A 12116-nucleotide genomic window follows, 5' to 3' on the forward strand; every position below is an offset into this window, starting at 1 on the left:
GGGGCCCCAAGCGCTTGAGTAAACACCCGGCTTCAGCAAATGATCTCCATAAAACACCGACCCACGGGGTGGCTGGCCACCGCCCCAGGGTCAAACCGGAGGCACACCGGCACGAGCAAAGTTCCGTCCGCCGCTAAGGACAAAATTTGAGGAGTCGTACGCCGCCGAGGGACCGTTGCCCGCCCCCAAAGGACCTCGTATCGACAGCACTGCGCCGGGACACCGCGGGCTTGCAAGCTCGCGCCCGATTGGCTCGCGTGCCCCTCAGGAAGGGGTATTATACCGTATCGATTCCGCAATCGAGCGGGTTTAGCGCTTCACTCTCTGGTCGTTCGTCGGCGAGATAATACGTTTTGCTAAGATACGCGATAGCCACCCCGAGTCGGGCATTTCGATCTTTATCTGGCGAATCGAGGATCGTTGGTGGAAGGTGACGGCGAGGAGCCCAGGAGGAGGCGTATCATCGGTGAGGTTGCCCGTAAATCGCGAGATGTAAAGCCACAACACCGCCCTCCGGCGCACGCTCTCGCTCGGGATAACGCATGCTAAGATCGAGTGTAATTTCGCGATCGATAACGAGAGCGAAGGGCCTCGGGATGGTATCGTGGCCGCGGAACCGTGGTATGTACAAGCGTTATGGCAAATCCCTGGAGGTCGCGATAGGCGTTAATGAATTCGATATCGCGAGCATATTGCGTTGTTCTCGCGACCTTGGTGTACGGCCGCATACAGGCCGGTACGTCGTAAATTGCGTTACCGTTTTTTCGCGTCGGGAAATTCTTGTGTTCGAGCGTCGGGGTTAGCATGTCGATGCGTGTTCGGATCTCGTTATTACGGGTCGATCGCGTAAGGTTTGCTTTCGTGTTGAGAACTTTGCGTCCGGTATTACTTGCGTTACGTCTTATGGCGTCCCTGCTTGCGATCACCTCGAATTTGGCGTTGGGATGTCGATGGCATTGTTAATGGCGGCCGAAGTCGTTCCCGCCGATTGATTACTTATGTTTGACTTGTACTCGCGTTAAGAAATTACCGGCGTTCACACGTTTCGTGCGTTTAGATGTTACTTGCGTAGTTCTTCATGGCGTTCCGTAGTTATTAGCGCTATCGCGACTCTATTATTTCGCGTTGACCGGTATTCCGCATCATTGGAGAACCGCATTAATCCAGTATTTTGCTTTAGTTATCGTATTCTTTGCCTGGTTAAATGACTCGGCGTCTCCCCGTTGCGCCCGAGCAGAATCACTCGCATCAGGTTAAGATATCAAGGCGACAGAGTTTTCGTACGGTTCCGGACGTGGTTTTCACCCATCCAAGCGTGACGTACTATTATTTCGCGACATTTTACGTTGAACCTCACTCTTATTAGTGATATTAAGTGTAGTATTCTTGCGTATTATAACTTTCGACTCGAATTATTAATTGTTCGAAAATAGCGCCTTCGGCGTGTTTATTAGAGACTCAATTTATACTCCGTGGGTGTCTCGCGTCCGCTTTAATATTATTTCGGTTAAATGAATCCAGGCACTCCGCCACCGGCTATTCTTGATTTATTTATTGAATGTATCTTGTGTTTGATCGAAGCCGGATGGATAAACGTTGTTATATTCTCGACAACCAGTACTCAATAAATGTTATTTTCTTTGTTATCTGACTAAGTATGAAATTAACGTGTCACCCCACCGAATATCGCGCCGCCCTTCATTAACCCCGCCCATGATTAGGTCAAGCTAACCGATTCCACGCATCTCCACACTTCGTTTTGCGTCTCGTTTAGGTTTTCGCGATTTCGTGGACGCGAAGTTACGCGTCTGGCGCCCAACATTCGGAACATTTCGTGGAGTATCGGAGGTGCGAGGAAACCACTGGAGAGGCCAATCATCCCGCTCTCCTAAATCCTTTTGATCCGGCCCACGTCCCGGAGCGGTTCGGGAGTGCAAAAAGGTCGTGACACACTTTTCCAATAAACCAAGCCGTCAATTGACATTTAACGAAGATTAACACAATAACATTTAAACGACACCCAACGATAAAGGGATCATGGCAACACTGATTAAATCGACATAGAACATTAAAGGTCAATACCCTGTTAACACCAAACCAACATCCAACGTGAGGATCAATCTCCAACCTACACTAAACATTGAGGCTTAATCCCCAACCTACACTTATCATTGAGAATAAACCCCCAATATACACTCATCATTGAGGGGTCCCCCGTTAGCCCTCGGCGGAGGAGCAGGTGGAAAGTTCGAGGAGGTTGAAATAGGGTCGAAAACAGAGTTGTGTGAAAGGGTGGAGGTGCAGGATTGAAGAAGGGTATAAAGGAGGTTGAGAGGAAGCGGTGGCATTGGAGGTGAGGGTAAATTGAGGTGAAACGGCCAGAAATCGAGAGAGAAGAGGAGAGTTGAAAGTGAGGTTAGGATGACGGAGAGGAATTGGAAGGAGGACGCGGCGAGGGGGAAGGTAGGAGAGGTACAGAGTGAGTCGAGGAATTGAGTGCAGAAGGAACGGATACTCGAGCGAGCGAGAACGAGGAATCGATCGTGAGATCGATCGAGCCGGCATGCGACAGAGGGGATATACCGACGGACGGCAAATGTGAGAAGCGAGGGTAGTAGCGAGTTGGCGCAATCGATCGATTAAAGGAGCGGGCGGACCGAGCGAAAGAAAAGTGGCGTACCGGTTAGCAAGAAAATAGAAAATCGATCGTAAAATCGATCAAGTCGGCATGCGAGTGAGGTGATATACCAACGGACAGCGGATTTGAGAAGTGAGGGTAGTAGCGAGCTGGCTTTGATCGATTGAATGATCGAGCGGAGCGTCGAGCGGTGTGAGCTGAGAGATGAATGATCGAGCGGAGCGTCGAGCGGTGTGATCTGAGAGGTGTGGATCGGCCGCTGCGGGGCAGGAGAAAGAGATGAAGGCGAAGAGACGGAAAAGTAGCAGAGAGGAGAATATACGAATACGAGACGAGTTACAGCAAGGACCTAGAATGCCGAGAATTAGAAGGGGAAAGAAGCGGGGAAGGAGGGAGAGAGGTCCTGATAGGGGAGTTGGAGGATGAGAAAAAGAGAGCGGAGCTGTTAGGAGGGTGTGCGGTATTTAGGCAGAGAGGGGGGATAGGGGTGAACGAGGACCTGACCATAGAGGAGAAAAGATGAGGTGGAGTTGCTGGAGATGGCAAGAGAAGAGAGAGATAAGGGAAGAAGAACGCGGGTGGAAAACAGGAGAATATGGGTGGATGGAGTAGGGGGTTGAGAGGGGGAGAGGGAAAGGAAAAGGGCGAGGAAGGGAGGGAGGGAAAAAAAATAAAAGGCCGCAATGGTCAGGTCGGGTCAGAAAAGATGTATGTTTGTAAAGGGTTGGGTACGTCCCTGAAAAACGCCAGTTTATGTAATGTAGGTGCATAAATGAGGTGGAGATACATTGTAAAAAATTTGGGATCCTTTTTTTTAATAAAAATGCCTTTCAAATCCTGCGAAAAAATGAAATAAAGCATACATACACATACATATATACACTCATCATTGAGGAGTAAACCCACAACTTACCTAAACCTTAATGGTCAACACTCAATCTACACTAAACTTACGCCCAAATTTGAGAGTTAACCATCAAAGTTGAGTGTACTTTTTCATAAGGGGATGCACTTATTGATAATCTGTGTCGGGTAACAATTGTTTCGTGGATTTTTTTTTTACTATTTTAATGTTAGTCATATAAAACCTTTTGTCAGACAGTAAGACCGCACGATTCACCAGACCCGTAATTACATTCCTTTTGTAATTTTCAAGATGATTCGAAAAATAATTGATGTACCTTCCAGAAAAGGTTGGTTTTTGACACCAATTTGTAATTAATGAGTTACCATTTCTGAGGACAGTTGTGTCTAAGAAATTCAGTTCATTATTGTTTTCAATTTCATAAGTACCTCGTCAATGTTCATTTTTGGAATAATTGCAAATACATCGTCAACATATCTAAAAAATGTGGAAATTTTAAATTTTAGAGTGTTGAGACAAAATGTTTTTAAGTCATTTATGACTGTATCATCAAATATGGGCGAAAGTAGAGAACCCATAAAGCTGAAGAAGATTTGTTCATAAATCTGGTAGTCAAACATAAAACTGGTGGAACAGCTAGTTGAAGTTTGGAACGTTCCTGGAGCGATTTTTTAAAAATAATTTGTCCTATTTCTTTTTTGGCACAGAGACATTTCTGAGTGACAAATACGAAATACATAAGAGACCGAACCGATACACCCTACGGTAGACACGCTGACCACTCTGACACGCTTGGCTCTAGAACACCGTGACCGCCGGGGCACGAAGCCCTCGGGGCACGCGCTCCGCCTAACCGAGTAAGTAAGGAAACGATGAAAGTAGTGGTATTTCACCGGCGATGTTGCCATCTCCCACTTATGCTACACCTCTCATGTCTCCTTACAGTGCCAGACTAGAGTCAAGCTCAACAGGGTTTTCTTTCCCCGCTAATTTTTCCAAGCCCGTTCCCTGGACCTTACCACTTTAAATATTCTGGTTGCGCTGAAAACGATTTGTCTTATTTCTTTTTTAACACAGAGCAACTTCTAAGTGCCACACATGAAATACATTAAAAAAACCTATCCAATACACCCTGCGGAAGACACCCTTATACTCAAAGAACCTACCTCCGGACCACTTTAAATATTCTGGCTACGCTGAAAATGATTTGCCCATTTCTCCTTTGGCACAGAGCAACTTCTAAGTGCGACACACAAAATACATAAGAAACATATCCGATACACCCTGCGGAAGACACCTTTATATTTAAAAAACCTACCCCCGGACCACTTTAAATATTCTAACTACGCCGAAAATGATTTGTCCCATTTCTCTTTTGGCACAGAGCAACTTCTAAGAGGCACACAAGAAATACATAAAAGTTAACAGTACAAAACTATTAATTTATTTGTCAACTGAATTAAGAAACACAACTTTTGTTTTTTATTTTACATTAAACCTAAATTACAAGTAAAAAATGAAAAACCGGGCTTTAATCTATCACTTATATCTCATATTTTTCTATTGCTTTTATATATTCTGTGTTGTTCACGTGTGTCACGATGTGTCACTTTCTTCCACTACCGCTGCTACCATCTCCACAGCGCGTAGCGCGAGACCGTCATTTGTTAAAGAGTCGCATCTACGCTTAGAGCTATAGACATTATTGCAAATAGTATATATAACAAAAAAAGATACTGTTTTGTTCACGTTAACTCCAAAGCGAGATACATCTGTTTAGTCGGTCGTGTTTGGCTTGCAGTACGCTGTGTAGCATTAATGCATGCTTTTCTACAATTATTTATTCACCGTGTAATACTAAAAAAGTATACGTACAGTTTGTGATTGCCACCTACATGTTAACAGTAAAATGGATGACTTAGAAAATATAAGGTCAATTGAAATTAAGAAATTAGCTAAAGCATTATGTAACTTAGTGAATTCCATAGAAGACATAAATTTTGATTCTCGTGAGAAAGGATTTTTCTGCGAATTAGTAAGTTGCTTTCCTACACAGCCAAATATATCTGAGATATAGCCAGTACGACGCTTTTTCCCCCAGTCTCGCTATCTGGGGGAAGGCAATCGTGGATTGACAAAACGCAAAGTTAGGTTAAGCGACAAAGATTACCAGGTACTCAGGTAACCCGGGCGGGTGCCCGCGGAGGATGGCCAGATACGAAAAGATACCGCGGGCTGAAGCCCGCAGATAATTGCCAGACAAACGTAATGTAGGCGACAGGCGCGATTACTCGCACCACCGTACAATACCTTATTTACCGCAATGTCCCCGACGATACCTCAGGGTGGAGTTCCCGTTCGTGGGAATTTGGAGAGGAGGCGTAACGCAATTAATCACACAAAAGTAAATGAAAATAAAAAATAATATATTTGAAGATAGAGAAAAGTATAATGGTGTAGTCGGAAATCGTAACAAAGAACAAAGAGAAGGTGTGCCGGCATAAGTAAATGCGGCGAACCGCCGTTCACGCAAACGCTAATCACAATCTGCCGCTGTAACGCAACCCCGACTAATATTCTCACATACGATTCTAACGATGCAATCCCGTCGAATATTCACAGAAACGTAAGACCGACGACACTCACGCAACGTTAATATTCTCACATACGACTTTAATGCATGCGTGTATTCGGGCCGCCACAAATTTGTACTACAATAGCTGCGGGCAATCTCGCCGTGTCGGCCCTGCCAACAGGCGATCGTTTTCGCAATCGATACTTTCTCTCGACAGGCGATCTCGCCTGGCCGAGTCACGCGGCAGACGATTCTCACCTCGGGTATCCCCTAATGAAATAGCCTGAATCGCGGACGATTCCGCGGCTATCCACCCTAATCCCGGGATCTCTCGTGAACCCCGGCGATTCCGCGGCCCCGCGCCAATCCCGATGACTCTTCGGCTTTACCCAACGCACAACTCAATCCTCGATTTCCTCGCGGGCCCGAACATTTTACGACGTCGCCACGAGACCGAGTGTCATTCAAAATAATACTTTGCCACTCGCAAAACGTGAGCACACCAAATTACCGCGCGATCGTCCGAATCCACAACACGAAATGCGCGACCGCGACTCTAAACATCTACAATCCCATTTAACACAAAATACGCCACGCGACTGTCGGCCGTGACGATGTTCCCGGGGAGGACCTATATGGTCTACTTACGTGAGGATTCACTTTCGGCGGGGCCTCGGCACGGGTTTCATTCCCGTCGTCTCGATCCAAGGGAGAGCGCAAGGTAGCCAATGGGCGCTCAATCCGCAGGTAACAGGTATTTCTCCAGGTACGGTAACTGACACGATTCTGAGGCCAGCGCCTCGAGCAAATCCTCCTTAACACGGGGACGCTAGAGTGGTGACCTTACATTTAGAGATGTCCCTCGCAGCGCTCGAGTTATGCCGGGTTTACGATGAACTTAACGTAACGGAACGCGACGGGACGCGAAGTAACTTGGGGGAGATGCGTCTCGTTCCCGGGCCGGCGCGACAGTGAGGAGACGGTGGCCCGCCGGGGATCGCGCCGGCTCCCTGCGCCTGCGCAATGGCGTGCTGCTTGCCATGTCTGCTTATCCGAGCGCTACTTTCTGCGCCTAGCGCCGCTTCTTGCTGCGGCGCTACTTGAACTATCGTCGCCCCGACGCGGTTTCTTTAAATGATCTGGCTGTCCGGGCCGCGTGACGTCACACGGCACGCTCCCGCTCGCGTTATCTCCCCCTCGTAGATGTTTTCTCACGCCCCCGTCCCCCGTTCGCGCGGTCTCTCTCCCTCGTTCGCGCGCGTCTTCTCGTTCGCGTCCTCTCTCCCGCCAGCATTATCTCTCTCACTTTCTATTCCCTCTTCTTACCTATCCTCACGTTTGTATTCTCTCTCACTTGCCATCTCCATTATTCGCCTATCTATTCGCGTATTCTCTGTCTCTCGCTCGCGGTCATTCTTCTTCGTAGCTCGTATTCATGTCCTCTCTCAACAGTATTTTATTTTTACGAATAATTTTTAATAATTTATTTAATTAAACCCGAGGACAATATCGCAACGTAATGTTAATGACATAATGGAATAAGAGGAAAAAAACTTTTTCAACAAGATACACGTCGGGATTAGCAACGCAATGTACTATAACTCGTATTTGTAGAAGCCGCCGGCGACGGGTTTTCCGCAGGAATCTTCCAATAGATACGTCACGGGATTAGTTTTCAGCACTTTGACGATTCTAAACACCTCCGTGGTCCAATTTGATGTGTATCCTTTCTTGAAGATTGTTTTGAATTTACTCACGCGTACCGAGTCGCCCACTTTAAATCGCGCGGGAGCAGCGACCTTTACGTGGCTGTACACCATTGTTAGGAGCTTGTCGGCGATCGCGGGGGTAACATCGATGGGTCGCATGCCGATAGTTTGATGCTTTCGCTCGTTGTAATCCGATACGAGACCCGACAGCGAATCGATCCATTTGTAATTTCTTGCCTTTGGCTCGTGCGTCAACTCCGCACCCGGGAATTTTCATCTTTACGCACGACTTGCACACCCTATTTTATGTTGCAAGTGCGTGGAAAGTGGCCCATTGCGCACGCTACGCGGTCTATCACGCACGCGTAGCGTGCGCAATGGGCCACTTTCCATGCACATGTTACATAAAAATTTATTACAATATAAAAACATTTTATACATACAAATGAGTCATTTATTTTCATACATATCTAAGTGTAATTACAATATATATTTACGATGGTATTTTATAATGCCCCCATGGCAGCGTCTCGGTAGAACCGGGTATAATGTATCGCTTATCGTCGTACGGACTTAGAGCTATTTTCGTTTCGGACAAGGTGTACACCTTGCATTGTTTGGATCTTATGCACGCCTGCTGTGATTCTTAAAGGCCAATCACTTGTCGTTATCGCTCGGTAACTTAATCGCGAAGTCGTTCATCTCCCGACAGTCGATGGTGTGGGCTTCCAATTTCTCGCTCGTGTAGAAATAGTGCAAACATCTGTAAATAATGAGATTTTTTATATATCTTTTACGTAAAAATTATTTTTATTATTTATTAGGATGTATACTCACCGATCGCAAAAGTATTTCCGACCACGGTGCCTGTTGATTTGCGAGCTCACGAGGCGGGATAGGTTCTTGATCCATGCAAAATGTCCCACGTCGTCGTCATGCACGTACAGCAGATTAACATGTCTGTCCATCTTTCGATCAGTAACCCGTATTGGCAGGATAACAAGTTTCTTGTTTTTTTTCTCGATGCTAAACACGTTGATGAAAATGTTGTGATTTTCAAAATTTTTAATTTGATCCAACGTCATTGGAAACTCAATGTCCGTAAGATTTAGCACCGCTGTGTAATGAGGATACAACAATTCCCGATCTGCATTTCTTTGGGTTGGATACAGAGCAGCCACCACTGACCATGCGAAACATGCATTGTCCATTGATCGCACGTTTATCACCGCTCTCTTCGTTTTAATTTCTCACGGTATTTTCACAAAACACCCCGCGTGCAATGGATTGTACTTGTTCACATTTACCGTTAAATTAAGTATACGCGACAACGCCCATCCGCTATCACGTTCCCCGAATTCCTTCAGCTTTGCTAAGGTAGGCTCGATGACGTGTCGCTTGTACCATGGCACTCACACAGATCGGACTCAGGAAAGAAGTCAAACTGATGGGTCTATAATCTTTAGCTTTAATGTGTCCATTTCTGCCAGGCTTAGGTATGAAAACCACTCTAGTGGCTCTCCATGTTTGCGGATCATGTCCTAGGGCTATGCTTGCCCTAAAGATTTTAGTCAATGGGCCTATTAGCTCCTCGAGTCCCTCTTGTAGAAGCAGAGGGAGTATGCCGTCCGGTCCCGGAGCCTTATAGGGCTCAAAGGAGCGGACCGCCCACTCCACCGCTTGTGGATAAACCACCTTGGCCGCCAACGCCCAAGCCCTGGGCTTATGAACAGCCCTAGGTTGTTGTTGGTTCTCTGTGTCTGAAAAAGATTTCTGAAATCTTGGGAAGTGGGTCTCCATAAGATGATTCAAATTCTCCTCAGTTGTTCCTGTGAATTCTCCATTAGGGAGCTTGAGACAGCTCCACTGTGGATCACTCTCTTTGCAGTGGATTTTGCAGAGTCTGGATGTTTCCGGAGCACTCTCAATTCTTTCGCAATAGTTTCTCCACCCCGCTCTTTTGGAGTTAATTATCGCCTTTTTGTAGTTTCGCTGAGCAGCCTTGTGCTTTTCCCAGGTTTTCAACGTATTTATATTTTTAGCCCTATTTTTTGAAAAGCCTTCTTACCCCGGTCCTAAGCCTCGATAGCTCTTCGTTCCACCATGAGGCCCCGGCCGAGGCATTTCTCGGTCTCAATGGGCAATTCAGTTCAAAGGATTCCCTGATAGCATCGCTTACGAAACTCGCTACGATCTCCAAGTCCTTCTTTGTGTGGAATCTGGTCGGTGTATTTTTTAGCCGACTGACTAAGTCGGATTTAAAGCCTTTCCAGTTTGTTTTCCTGGGATTTCTCCCCCATCGTGCATTTTTTTGTAAGTTCACAAGGTCGAAGCGGATCTGTCTGTAGTCGGATCCTGAAGGTTCATTTGAGACCCTTCATCCCGCCACCAGATCCACCACACCCCTCGTGCACAACGTGATGTCTATCATTTCTTGTTTTTTAGAGTCCAGGAAAGTGGGTTCTGTTCCTCTATTTAGGAGTTGCAAGTTAGAGCTCATGATGAAGTCAAGTAGGCTTTCCCCTCTCGGGTTTATATCGAAGCTTCCCCACACCAAATGATGTGAGTTCGCATCGCAGCCCAAGAGAAGTTCTAGTCCCCTTTCCTTCGCATATGCTACTAGCTCTATCATGTTTCTTTGGAGGGGTAGTTCCTCTGAATCGTAGGGCATGTAAACAGACCCCACTATCAGGTCCTTGATCCCTCCATCGCCTGTTTTAAGTTTCAGTCTTGCAGCCACTAAGTCGCCGTCGCTGAATTGTGGTAATAGACAGGCATCTAAACCTTTCGCCATAATACAGGCCCTTGGTCTTTCTGCGTTGTCTGCTTTGAACAATTTACCACAACCTCCAAGGCCCTTAATGTGTCCCTTGACGAGCCACGGCTCTTGGATGAGGAATAAATGCTTTGTGTGCATCACAGCTGCGCACCTGGCTAAAACCGCCGAGGCGCATTTGCTGCGATGCAAGTTGATTTGAGTGAAGGTGATGTTGGAGCCCGCCATTGATTAGGCAGTCTCCGGCCCATCTTCCTTCCTTCCTAACTCCCCCCTGCGGTCCCCTCCAGGCAATCTAACTGTCGCCTGGCTGAGACCACAGAAGGGTTTAAAGTTGAGTGCTTTAAGAGCACTCAACGTTCCCTCCCCAATAAGGGCAGCAAAATGGGTGCTCGTAGCATCCCTACTTTTGCTGCCCCTTGCGACCACCCAGTCCGCGGCTTGGAGACCCTCATTCTGCCTGTCAAGTAGCTCTATCGCTTCCTTGACAGGCATTCTAGGGTCCTCCACAACCCGTGCACCACAACCCGATGACGCCTAGGCAGTTCATCGAGCCGCACCGCACGCAGCCGAACTCCATTTATCTCCAAAACCGAAGTTAGGCTTCGCAGCCACCCTTCGGTTTCTACGTCGGTGCAGTTAAAAAAAACTGCACCGTCCCTATCTGCTGTGCCCCTGAAGATGGGGGCTTTAGTACCTTTCGCAATGCCAAGGATACCCTCCCTTACCTTATCCCTCAACAGCACAGCTTCTTTTTGGTCCAGCTTTCGCTCGGGATACTCCATGGGAACCATGGCCACTCTTGCTAGGCCGGATGTTGCTTGGGCAAAAGTTATCTGATCTGCAACGATCTTAGGCCTTTTGCCCAATTTTGTAGTGCTGGGACTGGGTGTGCTCTGTTCCGATCTGGTTCGCTTGCACGTCCCAGCAGAAGCTCGCTCCCCTGTCCTTGGCATTGTCGCAGAAGCATAGTTTGGTTCAGGAGCAAGCTTTTCAGCGCTGCTCTTCCCCTCCATCTGCTTTTGCTTCTTATAACGACGACGTGCCGCCCCGCTATACTTTATCCGGTTTTTAGCTGGGCCTTGTCCGGCTCCTTCCCTAAGCTGTCCGGTCTAACTTTCTCAGGTTGTTCGTCACCTAAGGTGGCTACGCCCTGGAGGACCTCCTCATACTCCGTGTTTTTTTCTTTTGTGGTTTGCATTTTTGTCCCACGAGTACCGCGGTCGCGCGATCTCACCCGGGCAGAGCCGCGAATGCCCGGGGCTTGGCTAAATACTCCCGGAGATCGCCCGGTTTCCGTGAGGCACCGTTTGTGACGCAGCACCCCCTGCGCCACGCAGCCCTCAGCACGGTCGCTCACACTTGGCTCGGGGGGTTTCTTTTGGTCGGGCGCGCCCGGCTACACCCCTGAGCGGGTGATCCCCGTGCGCACCCTTAAGCCCCCCCACCCGCCTCAGGGCGGCGATCCGCAGCCCCCGAGAACACCGGGTCCGCCGAGCGGTCCCGTCGTCCCCCGCGTCCCGCGAACCACGCACGCCCGCCCCGAGGCTTCG

General features: G+C 47.8%; 1 protein-coding gene across 1 annotated transcript; it reads right to left on the bottom strand.

Annotated features, from left to right (window-relative positions):
• Positions 1 to 10164: 10164 nt before the first annotated feature.
• Positions 10165 to 10791, bottom strand: LOC143907311 (uncharacterized). Its single transcript, XM_077423994.1, has one exon. The coding sequence runs from the start codon at positions 10789 to 10791 to the stop codon at positions 10165 to 10167; it is 627 nt and encodes a 208-aa protein (XP_077280120.1).
• Between the last annotated feature and the right edge of the window lie 1325 nt (positions 10792 to 12116).

The sequence above is a fragment of the Temnothorax americanus genome, unplaced genomic scaffold (genome assembly GCF_048541705.1).
Source record: "Temnothorax americanus isolate GAGA-0224 unplaced genomic scaffold, ASM4854170v1 Scaffold8, whole genome shotgun sequence".
Classification (NCBI taxonomy): Eukaryota; Metazoa; Arthropoda; class Insecta; order Hymenoptera; family Formicidae; genus Temnothorax; species Temnothorax americanus.